Consider the following 23,804-nt stretch of genomic DNA (forward strand, 5'->3'; position numbering starts at 1 on the left):
CTTTTTATGGGACATTCTATATCAAGCCAAATTTGTAAAATATCTATGGGACATTTTGGATGATAATCAGTCAGAGCCCACAAAATTGACCTAATCTGAAAGCCCAGGAACAGGAAGTTAGCTATTCCTTTGAAAGAGGCAAATGGCATTGGTACATTTTCATGATTTCATCAAATTTTGATAGAACATTCTTCAATATCCTTACCAAATTTGAAAAATGATGAGAACTATTTTAGTGACAGTCAGTCAGTCAGTGTCCAAGGAAATGAATCGATCTGAAAGGTGCATTATGTCCTTGAATGTGGAATGTAAGAAATGCATGCATGTTTAAACATTACATTAAGTTTTAACACTGATTGTTTGCTCTGTATGACAGGCTCGCAGGATCAGCCTTGAGGATGCCATCAAGCTGTTCACCTTCTATCGGGAGTGTGACGAGTTCCAGGCCTGGATGAAGGAGAAGGTACTTCTTCGTTAGTTAGTGTAAAATGTGTACGTGGATGAACGTTTGTATTATGTTGCCTGCTACACATTTGTGGAGGTCTTCAACTCTTCCGTATTCCAATGAAATTTACAATTTTGGTAGATTAGCGATCATGTTTTATGTCACCATTGTGAAGGGTATGTATCATTCTCCACAAGCATGACTGAAGCAACACGGGAACCTCGACTATGCTCCATTGCCATTTTCATACAGGATTTGGGTAACACCAGTCAGTGTCATGGTCATCCAGGAGTTGGGTAACATCTTAACAACCAACCCTTGTGTCATTGAGGTCTCATGGTAACGCTTACTTACTTCCCACTGAATCTGACTCCACTGACACATTTCTTGGATTGGGTAAAGAAGGCAGCTTCCATGATGCTCCAGATGTAGATTAGATGGTGTGCATGTTTTGTTCCAGGAAGGAGTATTGAAGTCCAGGGAGAGCCTGGCTGACAACATGGATGCTGTCAGGAAGAAGTTTGAGGTAGGTTCAACCTGGACACTGTGCTTCTGTGTCTATGGGTATAGTGTAGCAGAGACATCCCTCTCAGAAATGTGTTCCTCTGAGGCGGTTTCCATCCCGAGAATCTCGAGGCCAGGAAGTTGCTATCAGAACTTTGTTCATTCTACAAGATCCCTGTCAGCACAAAATGTTTAAGAGAATTTAGTTCATCCAGTGCCCAAGATGGCAGAATAGATGATAGAAACCTTTATGTGTAGGATAAGGCACGTCACACTCACTGGGCTACAGATACAAAGGTTGATCGATCCTCGGGAATATAAAGAAAACATTTGTCATTTGATTTTACATTTCATTACATGTTACAGTCTGAACGGAAGTTGTATTAATAAAATCCTGGGATAGCATAACCCATTATGTAGCAAATATGCCTGGAATATCCTATACAAATCCTGGGGATATTATATAAGTTCTTGGGATCATTACAACATCCTTGTTTATGAGATTTAACCCGTATGGAGAACAATAAGATGACGGCACTGAAGGTTTATACTGATATGTTAAGGTCTTGATGAAAGTATCTGCTAAACTGTTTATCCATGTTTGTGTCTAGAACTTGCTGACAAGTCTGGCCGCCAACAAGGGCCGTCTGGACAACATCAATGTCCTGGCAGGAGACATTATCAAGTCTGGCAGCAGTCAGTCCGATCAAGTCAAACGTCGCCAGAAGGAGATAAATGACAGGTAAACCACACCTGTCTCGTCCTCTCTCATTTGAAACTGTTTAAGAAACCTGTAGGTTGCACTTTCAATGTCAAACAAGTCATTTTCTTCTTGAGGTACTAGTATCTGCATCAAACCTTCACACTGAAATAATAAAGAAGTTGGTATGCATAAGTCAGTCCTGACTTCATTTGGTATAAATGTATTCATGAGTTTGTTCTTATGGCTTAAAGTGCCAGGGAATATTTCCATGGTTAACTTGATCCAGGTATTTATCCAGGATTCTAGATAAGTGCCCCTGGCAGTCAAATTGGGGAAAAAACATTATTTTGTTCTAACTTGTGATTTTTTTAATTAAAGTTCTTTCTTTAATGCAGAAATATTTTAACATTGTATTTTGAGATTGCATTCCATGCAATAATATAAATATAAGCATTAAAACCTCTTCCTGTTTTTATTGGCCTTCTTATCAGTGAAATGCAGGTTACCTTTACAAAGCCATAAAAATTAGTTATTTGTCAGTTGGGAATTTTTTATTCCAATTTGGGAATTTTTAATCACTTTTTGCAGATTTGGAGCAAATTATCGATGTGTGAGCAGGTCTAAATAAATCTCTGTGACTAGATAAATAAAATTGATTTGATATTGTGATTAATATTCCACCTATTTTGTGTTGCAGTTGGGCTCACCTTAACAAGCTGAAGCTGGACAAGGAACGCTCACTGGAGGGGGCCTCAAGGTAATGTTGAGACATATCATTAGGGTAACATTTGTTCAGTGGCAACTGTCCAAGCACAGGTGATCTGGGCCTCTGTCCCATGGGATGAGAGGGTCTTGTAGCACTGGGGGCACTAGTGATGTACAGTCAAGTTAATGGCCATGTTAAGAAGGGACGGTTTAAATTTGTGTACAAAAGAGACTTGTTTCATGTACAGAAGGGACTGTTTCATGCACAAAAGGGATGGTTTGGTGGGAAGCTGTGTTGGCTTCCAGACACATTCATAAAGGAAATATTAAGTCAAAACATGTTTATTTAAACTTTGAATTTTTTTTACTTGAACCTACTCCTATTATCCTCTTGTTCTTTTTTAAAATAAACCCACGTTCTGTTGAAATAATAGCAAAGATATGTTTTATTATTTGTATTCCTACCTCATGTTTTGGGTCAACTTTTAACCCCAATTTCACCAAAGAGAACCCACAGCCAACTTGCATATGTTTCTTTGTGTGCTTTTAGCATTGAACTGTTCAAGTCAACATGTGATGAGCTGTCCGAGTGGATCAAAGACAAGAACAATGCTCTGATGACAGACGACGTTGGCAAGGATCTCAAGGGAATCGGGGCGCTTCAGCGGCGACATGCTGTGAGTGGCTATGTTTTCTGAAAAAAATAGAAATTGAAAAAGAGGAAAATGAGGAAAGATGTTTATGCTACCTATTCTGTATAGGTTCACCATTCACCAAGCGTCTATAACTTGTTTCTCTGTGTAGCTTTCCTCCAACCTAATGCTGTCACACTGTGATATCAAGGACATACTGTTCAAACCCAACCCAGTATTTGCAATGATGGTTTAACATAGCATGATGAACGAAGTGTTGTATTGGTTTCAGAACGTGGAGAGAGAGCTTGTTCCAATGGAGGAGAAGATGAAGAGGATGAACTACCTGGGAGACTCGTGAGTTTCCACTCCTGTGTTAACGAGGGAGCAGGGGACATATAGGCTGGTCTAAAGCACACCTGTGTTAACGAGGGATCAGTGGATGTGTATGGCAGTGTAAAGCACACCTGTATTAACGAGGGAGCAGTGGATGTGTATGGCAGTGTAAAGCACACCTGTATTAACGAGGGAGCCGTGGATGTGTATGGCAGTGTAAAGCACACCTGTGTTAACGAGGGAGCAGTGGATGTGTATGGCAGTGTAAAGCACACAGGTGTTAATGAGGGGCTAATAAGCTGGTTCACGGGTCTCAATGCACATAATCAACTTGTGCAAGCTAGGAGCCAGTATATTATAAACGCTCTGCTTGTTTATTTAACATGTTATCAGCGTAGTTAAGCTGGCCTCTCTATATTGACCACACACTGATAGATCCAGGAACTAGTTTAGCTGTAATGATTAATTCATGTGGAAAACAGTGATGTACATGCTGATATCAGTAATGATGAATCTTTAATATGTCAGAAATACTTAACAGCGGCCTCAGGTTACCAGTAATGCTCATGATGGATTGATAGTTGTACAACAGTGATGACTAAATATGATATAATTTCTGCATTGTCAAGTATGAAGTGCATTTTATTTCCATGCATTTATCACATCCATATTGATCCTAATGGAACGGAGATATAATTTTGAAAATCAATTTTGTCTGCAATGACTTAAAACCAATAGTTTGCCAGTAATGACCACAGTTATAACAATATTTTATTTTTTCATCTTATCTCATCAGATAATGACTTAAGAAGTGTACAACTTGTATTTGCATTTTGAAAATTTGAAAAATCTATTTCATCAGGGCGAATTCCAGGTTATTCAGTACAGTGAATTTTTTTTCAAGATTATATCTTAGTACCAAAATTAAGCATGGAGAGTGAGGGAACTTTCTGAAAAATGTGCACATAAACTCCTGCAATATTATGATTGATGAATGTATTATAAGTCAAAAGTATCTGTATGAATCTGATCCATATTATGCTGCAGAGAAGTATTATGTCAGACACTGTATATGTGAAAATGAAGAGATTCCGTGGCATTTGATTAGCTAACCAAGCAGTGTTTTTGCATTAGTATTTCCAGAAACCTAAATCTGGTAGGCCACGCTCACTTAATGAGTAAATGAGCAATCTGTGAAGTTATTTATTTTGGTGTATTGATTTAAAAGAACACCGGTTTTTACGACAGAAATTTGTTTGTAACAATCCTTGGTGTAGTTTTTCATAGAAGGTTTGTGCTTCGTCAAACAAAAATTATATCATTCTCAGCCATCGTATAGCCCCAATAGTCACCCCTATTTAAGTAGCAGACTGACATGAGACTGCTGTTTTTATGTTACTGAATATGTCATATGAAGAGAGGGACAATGTTCCCTTTTGTTATTACCAATGAATTGGAACCTTTACGGAATGCTGTGGCCATTGTGTAATGACTGCATGTTTTCAGTGTGAAGTCCTCCTACCCTGACGAGAGTGGCTATGTGGACCAGCGCCAGAGAGAGCTGGAGAAACTCTGGAAGGGGCTCAAGGTAAGCTAAACATTACTGTTCATGATGGTCTTGTTTCTTAGAGCTTTAGTTACAGTTGGAGGACTCATGATTCTGCAAATTGTGGGTCTTGGCTTGAAAGTAATTTACTTTAAAAGTCCTCATTACAGTGAATATATGCACAATATTGTTATCAAGGATGCTTGTTAGAAATCTAAAGCTCAAAATTAAATTTCATTCATGCTTTTGATGTTTATGGTATTTGTGATGTAAATGTTTCATGTTTACTTCGACATGGTTCTGTTAGATTGTTCCGGTGTTCTGTTATGTGTTCCGGTGTTCTGCTATGTATTCCGGTGTTCCAGAACAAGGCAGACAAGAGGAAGGGCCAGCTCAGCGAGGCTCAGAACCAGCAGAAGTTTGGGGAGGATGCCAAAGATATTGTGAGTTCTACCACTGTCACTCTCCTTCAAGCTAGTTCTACCACTGCAGGGGTGGAAATTTGCCATTTCCTGACTCCCGGGGCAAGTAGAAATACGAGGTCGGGCAACAAAATCACTTACTTTAACTTGTCCGGAGGCAAGTAATATTGGAAATTACTATCACTGTCTACATGTCTAACTACTGGTAAAATGGTACAATAAATTAGCTGAGAGAAATTTCGTAATCACGCTTTCGCGAAACACTGACACTATTAAAGAACACACGAGACTTAGAGTTACATCCCTTTTCTATTATCGTTTTAATATTCAATCGGAACAGTATGAAACAACTTTCTACACTCGGTTTGAATGCTTATCTCGCATTGCGGCCTAGAGGGATCTGATAATTGATACACGATCAATACTGCCTAGAGGGGTCTCGTAATCGAAACACGTCGTGGCCTGTGACTGTCTCACGACCTGGTTATGGCGACACACCAGCAGGCATCGATTAAAAGTTTTTTTGGTGGGGAAAGTGAAAAAAATCCAAATAAATCTGAAAATGCCGATGATAGCGAATCATGTAAAAGAAAACGACCAAATGAGGACACATGTTATAAGAACAAGAAGTATGATGCCGAAAAACGGGACAGAAAATTCATTCAGAGTTGGTGCGATGAGTTTCCATGGGTAGTGTATGACGAAGAACAAAATGTCATGAAGTGCAGAATTTGTTGTCAGTATCCAACTGTAACATCCAGAAATAAGAAACATGTTTTTGTTGACGGTTGTACACAATTTCGAAAAAACATTATTTGACAAGTCATGAGGTTTCCGATGTTTATTTAGAATTTACCCGAGTCCTTATGTAGATATAACAGTTCCGGTGTAGTGTAATTTTGTTCAACGGTAAATAAACACATATTGATGATTTGAAGTTTTATTTTGAAATTGGGGCGGTCGGGTAGCCTAATGGTTAAAGCGTTCGCTTGTCACGCCGAAGACCCTGGTTCGATTCCCGACATGGGTACAATGTGTGAAGCCCATTTCTGGTGTCCCCCGTCGTGATATTGCTGGAATATTGCTAAAAGCGGCGTAAAACCATACTCACTCACTCACTCACTATTTTGAAATTATTTGGGCAAGTGAAAATGAAATCAGCTCAAGTGAAAATTGTCTTTAAACATGGCAAGTGAAGTTTTTTTTAAAATTTCCACTGTCCTGCACTGTCACTCTCCATCAAGCTAGTTCTACCACTGCCACTATCCATCAAGCTAGTCCATCAAGCTAGTTCTACCACTGTCACTTGCCATCAAGTTAGTTCTACCACTATCTATCAAGATAGTCCATCAAGCTAATTCTACCACTGTCACTCTCCATCACGCTAGTTCTACCACTGTCACTCTCCATCAAGCTAGTTCTACCACTGTCACTCTCCATCAAGCTAGTTCTACCACTGTCACTCTCCATCAAGCTAGTTCTACCACTGTCACTCTCCATCAAGCTCATTCTACCGCTGTCACTCTCCATCAAGCTAGTTCTACCGCTGTCACTCTCCATCAAGCTCATTCTACCGCTGTCACTCTCCATCAAGCTAGTTCTACCACTGTCACTCTACATCAAGCTAGTTCTACTGCTGTCACTCTTCTTCAAGCTAGTTCAGGGGCGGTTGGGTAGCCTAGTGGTTAAAGCGTTCGCTCGTCACGCAGACAACACAGGTTCGATTCCCGACATGGGTACAATGTGTGAAGCCCATTTCCGGTGTCCTCTGCCGTGATATTGCTGGAATATTGCTAAAAGCGGCGTAAAACCATACTAACCCACTCACTAAAGCTAGTTCTACCACTGTCACTCTCCTTCAAGCTCGTTCTACCACTGTCACTCTCCATCAAGCTTGTTCTACCACTGTCACTCTCCATCAAGCTTGTTCTACCACTGTCACTCTCCATCAAGCTCGTTCTACCACTGTCACTCTCAATCAAGCTTGTTCTACCACTGTAACTCTCCATCAAGCTAGTTCCTTTGTCTCTCACACACACGCACACACACGCACGCACACGCACACACACACACACACACACACACACACACACACACACACACCAGGCTTCATGCAAGTATTGTGATGCAGCTGTCCTGGGCTGGATCGATGCGAGCCCGCCTTGCCAGTGCCGAAATGCCCCATGATATCCAGAGTGCTGAGCGCATGCTGAAGGAACACGAAGATATTGGTGATGACATCAAGGCCCACAAAGACAAGTAAGTATGACAACTTCCTGTCTGCATAAGGGCTGTGACGTATGATCGAGTACTCCAGCGCGGTTGGGTTTAGATGGAAAGGTCACCGATCCACAAAACGATCGTTGCGCTCCGTGTGTTGTAACTGTATTGTGTAATATTGTCTTACGACTATTGTAAAGCTATGAACGCTTTGGGGATGCCCCTGGAGACTCACAACATCCTCAACGAGGGGATATAACTCCCATCTTCACTTCTCTACCAGGCCTGTTGCAGATATGGAACAGAAACGGTACATTGTCTGGACACATGTCAACTCAGATGATACTGAGAGAAAATGAGAAAATATTGATGGCGTGGCTTATTACCATTGAAATTGGATACTCAAGTCTTTCTGAAAGAAAACTTTCAGATTGTTTGCTGGAATTTTTCATTTTCTGTCATTTTCAGGAGATCGTATTGCTGTTAGCTAAGATTCCAGGATTGAAAGAATTTTTTCTTGACTCTGGCTTCATACTAGTTGCTGAATGCCATGAAATATTATGTCCTTTAGGAACATTTGGCCCATAGGTCTAAATGACTGTACAAAATTGATTTCCTTGGAAGCCAGGATCTTGTGGTTAATATCGCTGGTTCTCTTTGGTTTATCGGCAGGTATTGCTCAGGTGGTAAACATCTGTGAGATGTATTAATTTTGATTAAAATTAAAGACAGGACGTGTACGCAATCCACTCCTACAGCCCCATGTTACTCGCTATGGCAATATTGGCTGTGTTTATAAGATTCCTTTAGAAACACATTCTTCATTTCAAAGAGAACATTAGAAACAAATCTTAATACTGACCTGCATTGTGCTATGTCTAGGTTTGCCAAGTTGAGGGCTTTGGGCGCTGAAGTCCTCGCCAAGGACCCCAATGCCCAGGACGTGAAGGATCGGTTAAAGCGTCTGGATGATGAGGAGCGGGCAATTGATGAGCTGTACCGACAACGCCAGAAACAGCTTCAGGATGCCTACAATCTTCAGGTGTTCAACAAGGAGGCGGACACCATCGATGCCACCACCAGCGGTCATGAGGCCTTCCTTGATTATAATGACAAAGGGGTAGGGAGACCTTACCACTGACATTCAAGATGAAATTACTCTAGCTAGGAATTAAGTGCAACCAAGTGTATGCATGTCTTGTTTTATAAGTATCATGATACAGTATTGATGTAGTTATTCTTTTAATAAAATATATGTGAGTTGTGAAATAATTCAATATTAGTGCTTAAATCTATTCAATTATTCTGTTTTCACCATGGAGAGTTATATACATATATATTTACTGGCACATAATCAAAACGCATAATCATCATGTTTTCAAGCATCGGACATGATGTGTTTTTGTTCTCAAGTACTTGAAACACATAGAATGAGATTCGAAGCCGAACGATGACATTGTTGTGTTTGATTATATCATGCCTTAATACACAGGCAATTCAATTTGCCAAATAATAAATAAAATCAAAGATGCATTTGACAAAGTGTGTCACCTTACTGTTTAAGGACAATTGCTAATGTCCAGGGCCCAGTTCCACTAGGCGATCTTAGCACAATGACAGTTATAAGTTCATGTTAAAGTATAGAAGTTAGGATAATTTTTGCTCTACGATAGCCTTGTGGAACAGACGCTTTGTACTGGATATTCTGACTTATGTTATGTTCTGTCTACTCAGAGCACCATTGCTGATGTGGAATCCCTGCTGCGGAGACATGATGACTTTGAAGGCAAAGTCCAAGCTCAAGATGAGAAAGTGAAGGGCCTGAAGGACCTTGCTGATAACCTCATCCAGGACCAACACCCGGACCGAGACCAGTGAGTTGTGTCCCCTTAGTTCCAGCCATACTTGAGAGTTGTCTGTTGTTCTTTGTCACTGGGAAAGAAAATCTATTTTGGTTGTAGTAAGTGTAATCAATTTGGTGGGCATTTGATGTGAATTTATATTTCATCACAGCATCAACAAGCGATGTAACCAGGTGCTCCAGCGAAGAAACAAGGTCAAGGGCAAAGCTGCTGATCGTCGCAAGGCTTTGTTGGAGGCCCAAAAGTTCCAAGAGTTCAAACGTGATGGAAAGGAGGTGAGCTCTTACGCTATCAAGTTGCAAACAACGAATAATCTAAATAAGGAAGATAAATTCTTTTATCTCTGTGGACTTTGTATATGACAATATATCTGTTACAGCTGTCTGACTGGATGAAGGAGAAGTATAAGACAGCCACAGATGACTCCTACAAAGATCTGTCCAATCTCATGGCAAAGCTGCAGAAGCACCAGGCGTTTGAGGCCGAGTTGAAGTCCAACAATGACAGACTTCAAGCTTTAAATCAGGTCAGCTCACAGTGTTGAGGTTACAGATGTACTTCCTTGAGTGACGATCTCAGTGATGAGTGAACCCTGTTAAAATTTCGTCTAATAATCTTAAAAAATAAAGTGCTGTGTTTTTTTTAAAAGAAATGGAAGCTTTTTGTTTCATAATTAACCTCAAAATCAACAGTTTTTGCTTGTTTAATATTACCACCCTGTCTGCGGCATTTTGACTGACAAGATCAATAAAACAAGAAATTAACTTTGCCTTGCGTACTTGAAAACACTGTGAGAGGAGCCTTATAGCCTTAGCACCAGAGTTTGATGATCGGAGTCGTGTTTCCAGGACGGAAAGAAGATGGTTGGCGATGGTCACTCTGCTGCTCCAGAGATCAAGGAAATCTCGGAGAAGCTGAACCGGGAGTGGGCAGACTTGAATGAGAAAGCAGCAGACAAGGGGAGGAAACTCCGTGAAGCAACTCAGCAGCAGACACTCAACAGAGCTCTGGAGGATGCACAGGTAGGACAGTTGGAACATGTTGTTTTGTTTGTTGATTCCTGAGTCCCTGTTACAGATAAGTGCCCGGACCCAAGTAAGGTGAAATATTAAGACAATTTAGGAAACACAAGCAAGGTTATTGAATGAGTATCAGCAGCCATTGTTATGCACTTTGATATTAATAGCAAGGTTGATATTAGAGGCGTGGATATTATGGACTGAGATTTTGTTTTTCTTTCTAAATTGGCCATTGACATAGACACTGATTCACACTAACATCCACTCACTTTCTGTACTAAACCATAAAAAGGATGCAATTAGAAGAGTACTTTATGTAAGCAAGAACAATGTACATATCAAATCAGAACATTTTTTATGGAAATGTTTTAATGTTGCAAGACAACTGAACATTCTGAGATGTATGATGTCACAATGTGCGTTTCCCTTTACAGGCTAAGCTTGATGAAATGGAAAAGTCTGTTGCTAACCCTGATGTTGGCTCGGATTTGAGAGGCGTCAAGAATCTGCTCATGAAACATCAGGTTTGTTATTGCTTATCTGTTGTTGATAATAAAAAAATATGGATATGTGAATCCTTAACTTATAGTTTAATTTCACAGAATCGGATCACACTGTAAGGTTAATTTGGAAATATGTTGTGCTACATTTCAGAACCTTGAGACGGACTTGTCAACTCTTTCCGACACAATCCAAACAATTGTCGCTCAGGGCAAGGAAATGGCTGACAAAGGTCACTATAACTCAGCTGACATTATCCGAGCTGTCGACGCCTTCAACAAAAGGTTTGTAGGAGCTAGTCAAGTTGCTTACAATCAAATATACATACTGCAGAAAATATTGTTTTGTTTGTTTGCCTAGTCGTCTAAGGTGCCACAATTCACAATTTAGAGTTGCACCCCTTTAGCACGCGGACCCGTGATGATCCGGGGTAGAATAGGTCTTCAGCAACCCATGCTTGCCATAAAAGGCGACTATGCTTGTTGTAAGAGGTGACTAACAGGATCGGGTGGTCAGGCTCGCTGACTTGGTTGATGCATGTCATCGTATCCCAATTGCGTGGATCGATGCTCATGATGTCAATCACTGGATGGTCTGGTCCAGACTCGATTATTTACAGACCACCGTCAGATAGGTGGAATATTGCTGAGTGCGGCGTAAAACCACAAACAAAGAAAACAACTTAGCATGCCAGGAACCTATGATCATGGGATCAAATCCTACAGTCACCCTGACTATCTTTCTTTGACATCATCATACCCTTGCTCCTCGATGACCTGTACCACTTTGGGTTTTCCCCCCACATCATGCTCAATGAATACTGCAATACTGTTAAAAGCAGAGTTAAATGAAACTGCCTTCCTCGCTCAGGTTCAAGAAGCTGGAGCCAGTAGTGGCAGCTCGCAAGCAGAAGCTGCAGGAGTCGCTACAGCTGCATCAGTTTGTGTTTGACGTGGACAATGAGCTGCAGTGGATCAAGGAGCACCTGCCCGCGGCGGCATCACAGGACATGGGCAAGAACCTCATCGATGCCCAGAAACTCCACAAGAAACACCAGGTGGGAGAACAACTGGGATGCCGTTTGGACTCAGGCTTAAATGTGGTGCAGACTTCCTAGTTTAGTTTTCGATATTAGTCATGAGTAATATTGTAGTTACCAGTTGGACGGTGTGGTAGCTAATCAAAAAACCAGGTTTCATCATTGCATGGCTTTGATGTGTTGAGACCACTTTTGGTGTCCTAAAGTGGCATAAAATATTATTAATTTACTGTTATTAACAAAACTGTAAATTGCGATCAATGTATGCAAAACCATTTGTCTTATTAATCTGTAATATATTATTTTCAAAAAATTTAAATTACTCAAGAAAGGATTTTCCTGTATTAAGTGGAAATAATTAATGTGATCATTCTTGTCAGGATCTGGACCGTGAGATTCTGGGGCACCAGCCCAACATCGACAAAGTAATGAGCACCGGAGACAAACTGATCAATGATAAGCACTTCGCCTCAAAGCCCATCAAAGACAAGAGTCAGGAACTACAGGTGTCCTGGGACGACCTCCTCAAGAAGTCCAAGAACAAGAAAAAGAACCTTGATATCTCACTGCAAACCCAAAAGGTCAGACTCCCTGGCCACAATTGATTGCATGAGTCCTTGGTCATTCTTGATTGACTCCCTAGCTGCCCTTGATTGACTCCTTGGTCATCCTTGAATGACTCCCTAGCTTCCCTTTATTGACTCCCTGGCAACCCTTGGTTGACTCCCCAACTGCCCTTGATTGACACCCTCAAACCCTTGATTGACTCCCGGGTCATCCTTGATTGACTCCCCAGCTGCCCTTGATTGACTCCCTATCCACCCTTGATTGACTCCCTGGTCATCCTTGATTGAGTCTCTGGCTGCCCTTGATTGACTCCCTGGTCATCCTTGATTGACTCCCCAGCTGCCCTTGATTGACTCCCTATCCACCCTTGATTGACTCCCTGGTCATCCTTGATTGAGTCTCTGGCTGCCCTTGATTGACTCCCTGGTCATCCTTGATTGACTCCCTGGCAACCCTTGGTTGACTCCCTGGCTGCCCTTGATTGACTCCCGACCACCCTTGATTGACTCCCTGACCAACCTTGATAGACTCCCTGACCCACCTTGATTGATTCCCTAAGAGCTGACAAACTAGTGACCTAGTGATGTATAAAAACCAGGCAAATGTTTCTTACTGTGTTGATGACTGTTGTGTTTCAGTATCTGTCTGAGGTGGCGGAGGTCGAGGCCTGGATCAACGAGAGGATGCACCTCGCCTCCAACACTGACTACGGCAGGGATGAGAATGCAGCAGACAAGATGCTGGCCAAAAATAAGGTACATGCAAGCAGGTTGAGAATCGAGAGTGATGATGTCAAGAAATAAGACCTTAAAGTTCCATTTCCCAAATATGTATTTGGTCAAAACCATAAATGTGACTGATAGCATTTGTTCCAGTGAGTATGCTGACATTGCAGGTTGCCAGCATTTGTTTCATACATCAAACTCTCGTTAACGCTTTCAAAGTCTTTGTCTAAAATATGTGTGTATCCCAAAAGTAGGTATTAAGACATGTAGATAACAGGTATCTTATGTTTGTTATGTATGTGTGTTGCAGGTTTTAGAAACTGACATTCAGACATACTCAGGAATTGTTACCAGCCTTGGCAAGGAGTCCTCTCGGCTTTTCAAGCTGGGATCAGCAGATCCATCTCTACTGAAGAAGACTCAGGTAAACTGATCATCTCACTCCCAAACTGACCGCCTCAGTCCGAGCCTCTGACATCAGGTTATGACCAGGTTTCTTGGGTTAAATTGGACAGAGCCTGTGCCAGGAGAGCGGAAGGTTGTGGCTTGATTCCCACGCCTTGTGTTACCAAAAGGCATTAAAGGATGGTATTTGTTACCCTGCCTCGTGCTCAGCATTAAGGAGAGAAAACAAGGACTGGTCATCTCAGAGTCAGTATAACGTTCTGTATAAGGGTATCCATGGAAAGCTGTGCCATAGTATCTCAGTGGGCTAGCTGTATAAATATGGCATGAGTCCCGATGTCCTTGTCAGTGGATACCCTGATCCCAATTCTTCGTCACATGGCCCAATGATGATGTGGAGGATAGAAGCTGAGTGTCATACTCTGTGTTCCCACACCTTGTATTCTCACACCTGCAGCACATTGACACAAGGGCAGATAACCCAGGAGACTGGAGTCCTGAATTCTTTGAGGTTTTCTATGGGAACTCATCAATTTATGATTTTTAACATCAGTGTCATGAGTTTCATTTTTATTATCCTATGGTGGATAGACAAGAATGTTAAGATATCAAGGAATGTTTATCAATCTTACCTATTTCCCCCAGCTCAAAGAACTTTCAAATAATGAGCTTCAATGAGAGAGTAATTCCACAGCGACAGTTAAGTATTATTTCTGACTGTTGCAGGACAACCTGCAGGACAACCTCAACAAGCTGCGTCGACTGGCAGCAGAGAGGACGCGCAACCTGGAGCACTCCAAGAGTCTCCACGCCTACATGCGAGAGAGTGAGGAGTTCGAGGAATGGATCGGCGAGCAGATGCAGACCGCATCTTCCGAGGAATATGGCCAAGATTATGAACACCTTCAGGTGATTTAACTTGTGTTATTAAATGTAATGATTAAATAATATTTTGTAACATCAGCTGTGAAAATATTTCAAGTCTTGAATCATACTTGGTTGATTTGAAAATGAAATGCACCCCTAACAATATGTACTATCTGGTAAATTACTTACAGAAATGGCTAATGTTAGAACTTTTGATTATTTATTTTAATGGTGTAGGTTATCAACTTTACATTTAGTTAACTCTGTCTTCTTTCCACAGATCTTGAAAAGTAAGTTTGATGAGTTTAAGCGTAAGGTGGAGGCTGGTTCGGAGAGATTCAACCGGTGTGAGCGCCTTGCCAAGTGGCTGTTGGACGACAAGGGACCTCACATGGTGCAGGTGCAACAGAGGCAGGAGCACCTGCGTGACGCCTGGAACACCCTGCTGGAGCAGATTGAGTCCCGCGACTCCAAGCTACAGGGGGCAGAGGACATCCATCGATTCAACCGAGACGTGGAGGAGGCCTTGTCCAGGATACAGGTAAGGGAACGAAGGGAGAGGGGCACACACAAACAATGACCAGTTACACGACTTTAAGATTCTAAAAATGTATGAATACTTTAGTGCAATAACGATCATATCTAAAGACCTATCAGAATACAGTCATTTGGCCTGTTGTCTGGTGCCGAAATTATCTTTGCAGAGTTGTGTCCCTTAGCAATACCAGGATCCACTGTTATTTCGTACTCCAGGTTTGCCTTGTTTGGATTTTGATCCTTGTTTCACACCTGTATGTCTACTTCTGGTTTTCACCAACACCTTATTATAAAACTAATCTCCATGGTGATTTTCTTGTAATGATGTGTTGAATAAAACCCCACTCGACAACTGTTTGAATGAGAAGTGCATGTCAGATATTTGAATGGTTTATTATGTTGCAGGAAAAGGAGTCCAGCATCCCGGATGATCTTGGCCGTGACTACTACACCACCCAGAAGTACCTCAAGAAACATGAGGCTTTCGAGAATGAACTGGTTGCCCTTGAAGCTCAGGTAAACATTTTAGTAGTGTCTTGCAACATGCATTATGTTGACAATATGCAACAAGCTTTTCAACACAAACCTTTATTTTTACATTTAACAATTTGAATAGGGAACATGTTTATGTGTTCATAAGTTTTAGCTATATATCCAGGAGATTTTAAATGCCCTTTGATATAATCACCAGAGACTGCACTGACAGTTATACACTTCTGCTTGACTAAATATAAAACAGCTAAACAGCTGACCCAGCCTCCGCCTCCATTGTTGATGTACATCGGTCTTAGATTGGTTCTCCTGCTACAATGAACCATAAACAAATTCAAACATCATGTTTTTATGATATCTGTCATATTTCTGGGATGAGTGAAGTTGCTAAAGTTTCCTTCTTCTGTCCAACAGCTCCAGATTCTGATCGATGACTCTGGGCGCCTGCAGGAGGCGTACCCCGGGGAGAATGCCGACCAGATTGAGGACCTGCAGGCTGCGGTCGTGGACCACTGGGGTCACCTGCAGGAGAGAGCCGAGGTCCGCAAAGGGCAGCTACTAGCGGCCGCAGATCTGCACAAGTTCAACGCTTCGGTTAGTAGACCACAAAAGGGCTGCATTTAGTGTGTGTGCATTGTTGTCAAAAGTCAAACCTGGATGTTTGTGTGTCCATTCTACAACTGTCCAGAGCCTTGTTCTTTAAAGACATGTTAAAGTTATAAATGCTGTGCCTCCATTGCTGTAGTCAATACACCTGATTCATAAATTTATTGACCCGTGAACATTGACCCGGGACAGAATAGGTCTTCGGCAACCCATGCTTGCCGTAACAGACAACTTTGCTTGTCGTAAAAGGCGACTAACGGGATAGGGTGGTCAGGCTTGCTGACTTGGTTGATGCATGTTATCGTATCTCAATATGCTCATGATGTCAATTACTGGATTGTCTGGTCCAGATTTGATTATTTACTGACTATCAAATAGCTAGAATATTGCTGAGTATGGCGTTAAACAACAAACAAACAAACAAACATAAATTTTTTATGCAGGGCCTGGTGTTTATTCTATGTATTTCTTTTTACATTGTCGTTGCATGGAAGTGTCATGTGTAGAGTTCCATGTTCCCACAGACATGACGTTAGTAGTTAAACATGCTAGTAACAGTGCCTCAAGGAAAGTATTCCAGGTTGGATCACTGATGTTGCTGGTACTTCAAGCCCACCCCTGTGGTGCAGCTATAGTCTTATTCCTTGGGTGACATGATCAGAGCACTGTTCCATGTGTGGACATGTTGGTAATGCAGTATGTTGTTTGTACCCCAGGTGCGAGACCTGCTCGGCTGGGCCAAGGTGACAGAGAGAGAGATGCTGGCGGAGAAGACTGTGCGAGACGCACAAGCCGCCGATCTGCTTCGTACACGACAAGACGAGATCCGTGCCGAGATAGATGCCAGAGGAAGCACATTTGAAGCAGTCATTGGCACAGGACTGGCCATGATAGAGAATGGACACTATGCAAGTGATGAGGTCAGTACAGGAATGTCCTAGTTGGAGATGTGTGAAGCCCTTTTCTGGTGTCCCCCGCCGTGATATTCCTGGAATATTGATAAAAGCGATGTAAAACCCTACTCACTCACTCACTCACTCACTCATAGTTGGAGATACAGTATGTTGTTGGTTTACTTGCAGTAACATGTCTGAATTTTGAAGTCAGAAAGATTTTGATTTTCAACAGTAATTCTCATTCTGTATTTTTGATTTCTTGACTCATTGAATGCAACATACAATACAGATGGAGTACCTTTATCAAGCAAGTGCCTTGCTTTCATAAGTAATCTCTGTTATTAAGTGTTGGGGTAGCTTTGTGGTTAGTCTTTGCTAGTCCTGCTGGTGACCTGAGTTTGATTCCCCACACAGTGATATGGTTGCCCCCTTATGGGGGAATATTGTCAGGAATATTGCTTAATGTGGATCACTCCAGATCATTACTCTTGAATGGCAACTGAGTCGCTTGCCACAACACAACCCCTTGTTCATAATCTGCAGTAATCAACTGTCGGCATACTTCCTTGTCCTGAGCTATTTCTGTATTACGATGGGCAGATTTCGGAGAAGGTGGAAGAGGTGCAGCAGATGCAGGAGCGGCTGGTATCCACCTGGAACAAGCGGAAGGAGTACTACGACCAGCTGTACGACGTCCAGATCTTCCTTCGCGATGCCGAGCAACTCAATGTTCTCAGCTCATCCCAGGAGGTATGCAGTGGAAGGACTGTAGTCTACTTCTTTTGAGTAGTATATATGAGTTGGGATAGAATTATGTAACGGAGATGAAAAGAAAGAAGATGCTAATATTGCTGGTTCATCATATCATGCTCATTTGAAATACAAAGCCGAATTTGCTTAAGAACTACCATCACTATGAATCATGTTTTGTGTCATAGAAACAATGAACCAAGAAGTGATTCTTGTAAATGCATGACAAATCTGATGGGTCTGAGTTCTGTTTGGTGTTCTGTACGCTGCTATGTACATGACATTGCAGGTGTACCTGGCCAGCCCCGATATCGCCGAGTCTGTGGAGCAGGTAGAGGGACTCCTGAGGAAACACGAGGCGTTTGAGAAGGTGCTTGAGACCCAGGAGGAGAAGCTCTCGGCAGTCACAGCACACGGACAGCAGCTGGTGGCTGACAATCACTTTGAGGCTCAGACTGTACAGAAAACAATGGCTGCCGTCAGTCAGAGGTATGTAGTGATATATACACACATTGAGGGGAGGTGGGGTAGCTTCATGGTTAAATCGTTTGATCGTCACACCAAAGACCCTGGTTCAATCTGCATATTGAATATATGCTGGTTCAGCTTTCACTGTGCTGGATGATATGAACAGAGCTTGGATATGTTTTCTAAAATTGACAGCATTTAGTATTGGTATACAAAAATATGTTGCGTACTTTTCATGCAATATATGCGGTACTGACATTTACAGAATGACTCACCACATTTCTATATTTTTCCCAGTTTAATCATTTGATATTCATTGACTTTTGTTTTCTTGTCCAGACGAGGTCATATCAAAGATTTGAGTTCCCAGAGAAAGCACAGAATCTCAGACAACATGCTGTATGCCAACTTCAACAGGGATGTTGCGGAGGTGAGTGTCATTCTGTTCTCTGTTCAAATCAGTATCAGCACCTGGTAGTTTTACAGTGGAATAGGGATGTTTTAGATTCAAGGTGTCACTGAGTGTAAGACTCCAGACATGAATGTTGTACAATGTGTCACTGTGTAATTGCTGTAGTCTGCGATGAATGTGAAGTCGTCCAAGAATCGGTCCTACCTAGGAAGCTAATCCTGACATGAGTCTTACATATATAGAAGTAGACATCCCGTATAACTCCAGCCTCTTCCTGACTTGAGACCTTGGAGATAAACAACTTGTGTTTCAGGACCAGGGTTTGCTGCAGGACAAGAATGTATTATGTCATTTTAACCCCTAGGGGCCAAATAAATTTGTTATGAATCAACATCATTGTGGGCATCACACAGTGGTCTATTGTGTGCATGATCAGGTGTTTCTGTGAGATCCCATCAGTAGAAGTAGTGCAGGACCACAGTCTGTTGCTGTGATCACACTGGAGTAGTCTCCAAAATGGAAGATATTATAGAACTTAATGATGATCTTAATGTATGTACCAGGGCGCTTTATCTTAATGTATGTACCAGGGTGTGCTTTATCTTAATGTATGTAACAGGGCGTGCTTGATCTTAGTGTATGTACTTGGGTGTACTTGATCTTTATATATGTACCAGGGCATGCTTGATCTTAGTGTATGTACTTGGGTGTACTTGATCTTTATATATGTACCAGGGCATGCTTTATCTTAGTGTATGTGCCAGGATGTGCTTGATCTTTATATAAGTACCAGGGCGTGCTTGATCTTAGTGTATGTACCAGCGTGTGCTTTATCTTAATGTATGTACCAGGATGTGCTTGATCTTGATATATGTACCAGGGCGTGCTTGAACTTAGTGTATGTACCAGGATGTGTTTGATCTTTATATATGTACCAGGGCGTGCTTGATCTTAGTGTGTGTCCTAGGGTGTGCTTTATCTTAGTGTATGTACCAGGGTGTGCTTTATCTTAATGTATGTTCTAGGGCATGCTTGATCTTAGTGTATGTACCAGGGCGTGCTGGATCTTAATGTATGTACTAGAATGTGCTTCATATGACACCTAATTGATATTAGTAAGGACCACACTTTCAGAATTTTCGATCAGCAGAAAATGTTATATTGGTACTTGAAATTATTTAGATCTAACGACATGATATTCATGAAGACTTAGTCAGCTATGGTGCTGCAGTAGGCTGTTCAGAGTTGCCTCACTTAGGCATATGCTGGAAACCAGTGATCGTGGGTTTGAATTGCACTGATTAATTTCCTTGGTTTGAGAGCACCTGTGCTTGTGGGTTTCACCAGAATGGTAAATGTCTCAGACCTGCATCACTTTGGGCTTTCCTCCCACATGAGGGTGTGACACACCCTGATATTACTGAAAGTGGTGATAAAACCCAACTCACTCACTCCTGAAGAGAAACTATCATCTGTGTTAGACATAATGTTAATTCCTCCCATGTGTGGTAGGCTGAAGGCTGGATTGACGACAAACTGAAGGTGGCCTATGAGGACGACTTCCAGGACGTCACTGACCTGTACGACAAGATGAAGAAACTACAGAAACACCAGGCTTTCGAGGCTGAAATTGTGGCCAACACCGACAGGATCAGTAAGATCAAGGAGGTATGCAGATAAGACATATTGTAATCACTGACAACATGTGAATGGCCATTGGTCCTACTCTTACTGCTAATTGCAGTTCCTTGTGAGCACTGACCGTCTCCGTGGTCTAGTGATAGAGCGTCCGCCCGGAGAAGGTCCGAGGTTCGATCCCCAGCCGCGTCATACCGAAAGACGTTATAAGATGGTACTTGTTGTTACCCTGTCTGGCACTCGGCATTAAGGGGCTAAAACAAGGAATGGTCGGCTCGGAGTCAGTATACTGTGTCTGAGTGGGGTATTCATGTTAAACTGTGGCATGGTATCTCAGTGAGGTTACACTATAAATCGGCATCAGTCTGGACTTGTACCAGTTTAGACATCAGGTACATAAGTTCTGCTGGAAGTTTGTTTTTGAAGTTTGTTAGCTGTATTTATCCAGTGTGGTATGGTGGTTCTAACCAAATGTAGTCAAACCTATACCACATGCCCATGCTTACTGTAATATGTTTCTGCCTCCCAGCAAGGAGAGCTCCTTGTGCAGAAGCGGCACCAGGCATCAGGAGATATCCGGCAGTGTCTGCAGACACTCTCCTCCAAGTGGAATGAGCTGCTTCAGGCTTCCACCAACAGGGGCCGTGGTCTTGGCGAGGCCAAGGACATCCTGGAGTTTAATGAGCAGGTTGATAAAGTGGAAATGTGGATCAGAGAAAAGGTGAGACTAGTTATCTGCTGATTCAAATCAAATAGTTTTTCTTTCAGTTAAATAGAACACATTTGTAATTGTAAGGAAATATTATTTATTAAAGAATGAATGTACTTGTTTTGAATTTTCATCCATGTAATTTTCCTTATTGTGGATTTGGTTGGTCTTCAACACACAAGTGTACCAATACTGGTCATGGTTGACTTGAAAGTAGTGTCCTGAAATATTTTTTTAATATGAGTTATTTCAAAAACTCACGCTGAAAGATGTCAAGCTTTTCATATCTTCTTTTTTCTCTTTGTGCAAAGAGTTATGGTAGGCTCATCTTGTCTGAGCTAAAAATCAAAGGATTCACTCCAGAATACATCTTCTCTGTAGTTATTCAAGTGTTGTTGTGGACTAATCACTGAGCATCTCTTACAATACCTGTACATTCCCCCAGGAAACGCTGGTGAGTGCGGGCAACATGGGGCGTGACTACGAGCACTGCCTGGAGCTACAGAAGAAGGTCAACAACCAGGAGTCAGCTGTAAGTCAGCCATCTTCCACACATATCCAACACACTGCTTCCATATCCAACACACTGCTTCCATATCCAACACACTGCTACCATATTCAACACACTGCTTCCATATTCAACACAATGCTTCCATATTCCACATACTGCTTCCGTATTCAACACACTGCTTCCGTATTCAACACACTGCTTCCATATTCCACACACTGCTTCCACAGTCCACACACTGCTTCCGTATATAACACACTGCTTCCACAGTCCACACACTGCTTCCGTATTCAACACACTGCTTCCGTATTCAACACACTGCTTCCATATTCAACACACTGCTTCTGTATGCGACACATTGCTTCCAAATTCAAAACACTGCTTCCATATTCAAAACACTGCTTCCATATTCAACACACTGCTTCTGTATTCAACACACTGCTTCCATATTCAACTCACTGCTTCTGTATTCAACACTCTGCTCTCGTATTTAACACACTGCTTTCATATCCAACAAACTGCTTCCATATTCAACGCACTGATTCCATATTCAACACACTGATTCCATATTCAACACACTGCAAATTTCAAATCATGTTGTTTCTGTTCTTTACATAATTTTTAATTTCCAAAGAATGTGTCAGAATGCAAGTCCTGTGAAATTATTGATGTCGACACAGCTTGTTATGAATGTTAAATCTCAACTGATATGTCTGTAGTGCATAAGGTGTTTTTGCTTAGAATGTGTAGTCAATGATTTGTGCTTACCTTGAGTCAAGATCAGTGTGATGGGATGTTTGTTACAGGGCATTACTGTAGACGAGAAGCGTATCAAGGCCATCAATGACCTGGCAGACCGACTGGTGTCCCAGGGACGCACAGACACCAAGGCAGTCAAACACAGGAGGGATAATATGAACAAGAAGTGAGTGAACAGTTCAAGACGAGACTTCAAACTCTTGCTCTATTAGGCTGACAACTAAATTTACACTTACCTCCCAGAAAGGGGTCTCAGATGCTTTGTCTGGCACAAATCACTGTGAAGAGTTGCATCCCTTTGATATGCAAGGATCCACTGGTCAGGGTTAGAATCTGTCAGCACATACTCATGTGTGTGGGTTTCATAGCGATAAATGTGTCGCTCCACATTAAGATAGCACACAGTAATATATCTGAACTATTGTTTCAAGCAGGATTCAACTCACTCACTCACTCTTTTTCCCCAGATGGAAGGACCTTCAAGGAGACCTCAACAGCTACAAGGTGAAACTGGCAGCTGCCCTGGAGATGCATGCCTTCAACCGCGACGTCGACGACATCAATGAACGTATCAACGAGAAGGCTTCCCTCCTGTCAGTGGAGGATGTAGGAAAGGATCTGGCCGGCGTGCAGGCGCTACAGAGGAAGCAAGAGGACATTGAGCGAGACATGACCGCGCTGCAGAACCAGCTGGAGGTGAGCTAATGCATAGATTAGCCACCTGTAAAGATTTGGGGTAGAATCGGTCTTCAGCAACCCATGCTTGTCCCTCCCCGTGAAGATCCAGGGTACAATAGGTCTTCAGCAACCCATGTTTACCAAAAATGGCGACAGTGCTTGTCGTAAGAGGCGCCGGACGGGATCAGGTGGTGAGGCTTCCTGACTTGGTTGATGCATGTCATTGTATCCCAATTGTGTTGATCGATGCTCATGATTCAAATCACTGGATTGTCTTGTCCAGACTTGATTATTTACTGACCTCCGTTATATAGATGGAATGTTGCTGAGTGCAGCATTAAACAACAAAGAAACAAACAGCATAGGTTAGGACAGATACAGGAGAACGTGTTCATTGTGACATGATCATATGATAGTTCTGCTCGATTGGTTACAAATTGATCTCGATTCCAGAAAATTGAAACCCAGGCTGTGAAGTTGCGTAAGAAGCACCCGGACATGGTGAAGTCCATTGAGGAGAAGAAGCAGGAGGCAGAGGACAACTGGGAGAGACTGGAGGAACTGTCGGACACCAGGTCAGTGGGTCGCCAGGCTTTCAATATGATTGAGCATCAGTGATGTATATCATGATACCTTGATGATATACAAAGTTCATAGAATAAAGAATAATTCACTGTTCCATGTTGATATTAAGAAAAACTTGACAGTTTACTTATTTTCTTTCAGAAAATCAAAACTTGCAGAATCCTACAGACTACAGAAATTCCTGGCTGATGCCCGTGAACTTGTGAGTTTGAACACACTTAAAACATTTTAATCTTTCTTAGCCGAGACTTATTACACCTGGTAATGA

General features: G+C 42.0%; 1 protein-coding gene across 6 annotated transcripts in view; it reads left to right on the plus strand.

Annotated features, from left to right (window-relative positions):
* The window catches only part of LOC124123518 (spectrin beta chain, non-erythrocytic 5-like), a 151,931-nt gene that overhangs the window by 102,534 nt on the left and 25,593 nt on the right, over positions 1-23,804 (plus strand). For all 6 annotated transcript variants that reach the window (XM_046486682.2, XM_046486718.2, XM_046486709.2 and 3 more), the window contains exons 22-56: positions 377-463; positions 906-971; positions 1,561-1,691; positions 2,350-2,409; positions 2,908-3,034; positions 3,282-3,346; positions 4,832-4,913; positions 5,237-5,314; positions 7,425-7,552; positions 8,396-8,633; positions 9,248-9,387; positions 9,527-9,650; positions 9,755-9,901; positions 10,224-10,397; positions 10,829-10,918; positions 11,049-11,179; positions 11,766-11,952; positions 12,315-12,515; positions 13,140-13,256; positions 13,537-13,650; positions 14,358-14,540; positions 14,779-15,039; positions 15,441-15,551; positions 15,942-16,121; positions 16,850-17,053; positions 17,630-17,779; positions 18,069-18,268; positions 18,587-18,677; positions 20,172-20,327; positions 20,827-21,018; positions 21,452-21,538; positions 22,321-22,439; positions 22,741-22,969; positions 23,405-23,526; positions 23,678-23,738. In XM_046486682.2, the coding sequence (XP_046342638.2) occupies positions 377-463; positions 906-971; positions 1,561-1,691; positions 2,350-2,409; positions 2,908-3,034; positions 3,282-3,346; positions 4,832-4,913; positions 5,237-5,314; positions 7,425-7,552; positions 8,396-8,633; positions 9,248-9,387; positions 9,527-9,650; positions 9,755-9,901; positions 10,224-10,397; positions 10,829-10,918; positions 11,049-11,179; positions 11,766-11,952; positions 12,315-12,515; positions 13,140-13,256; positions 13,537-13,650; positions 14,358-14,540; positions 14,779-15,039; positions 15,441-15,551; positions 15,942-16,121; positions 16,850-17,053; positions 17,630-17,779; positions 18,069-18,268; positions 18,587-18,677; positions 20,172-20,327; positions 20,827-21,018; positions 21,452-21,538; positions 22,321-22,439; positions 22,741-22,969; positions 23,405-23,526; positions 23,678-23,738 (4,833 nt within the window). The remainder of the gene's footprint in view (positions 1-376; positions 464-905; positions 972-1,560; positions 1,692-2,349; positions 2,410-2,907; positions 3,035-3,281; positions 3,347-4,831; positions 4,914-5,236; positions 5,315-7,424; positions 7,553-8,395; positions 8,634-9,247; positions 9,388-9,526; positions 9,651-9,754; positions 9,902-10,223; positions 10,398-10,828; positions 10,919-11,048; positions 11,180-11,765; positions 11,953-12,314; positions 12,516-13,139; positions 13,257-13,536; positions 13,651-14,357; positions 14,541-14,778; positions 15,040-15,440; positions 15,552-15,941; positions 16,122-16,849; positions 17,054-17,629; positions 17,780-18,068; positions 18,269-18,586; positions 18,678-20,171; positions 20,328-20,826; positions 21,019-21,451; positions 21,539-22,320; positions 22,440-22,740; positions 22,970-23,404; positions 23,527-23,677; positions 23,739-23,804) is intronic.

The sequence above is a fragment of the Haliotis rufescens genome, unplaced genomic scaffold, assembly GCF_023055435.1.
Source record: "Haliotis rufescens isolate VD_foot unplaced genomic scaffold, xgHalRufe1.0.p SCAF_3, whole genome shotgun sequence".
In the NCBI taxonomy this organism is placed as follows: domain Eukaryota; kingdom Metazoa; phylum Mollusca; class Gastropoda; order Lepetellida; family Haliotidae; genus Haliotis; species Haliotis rufescens.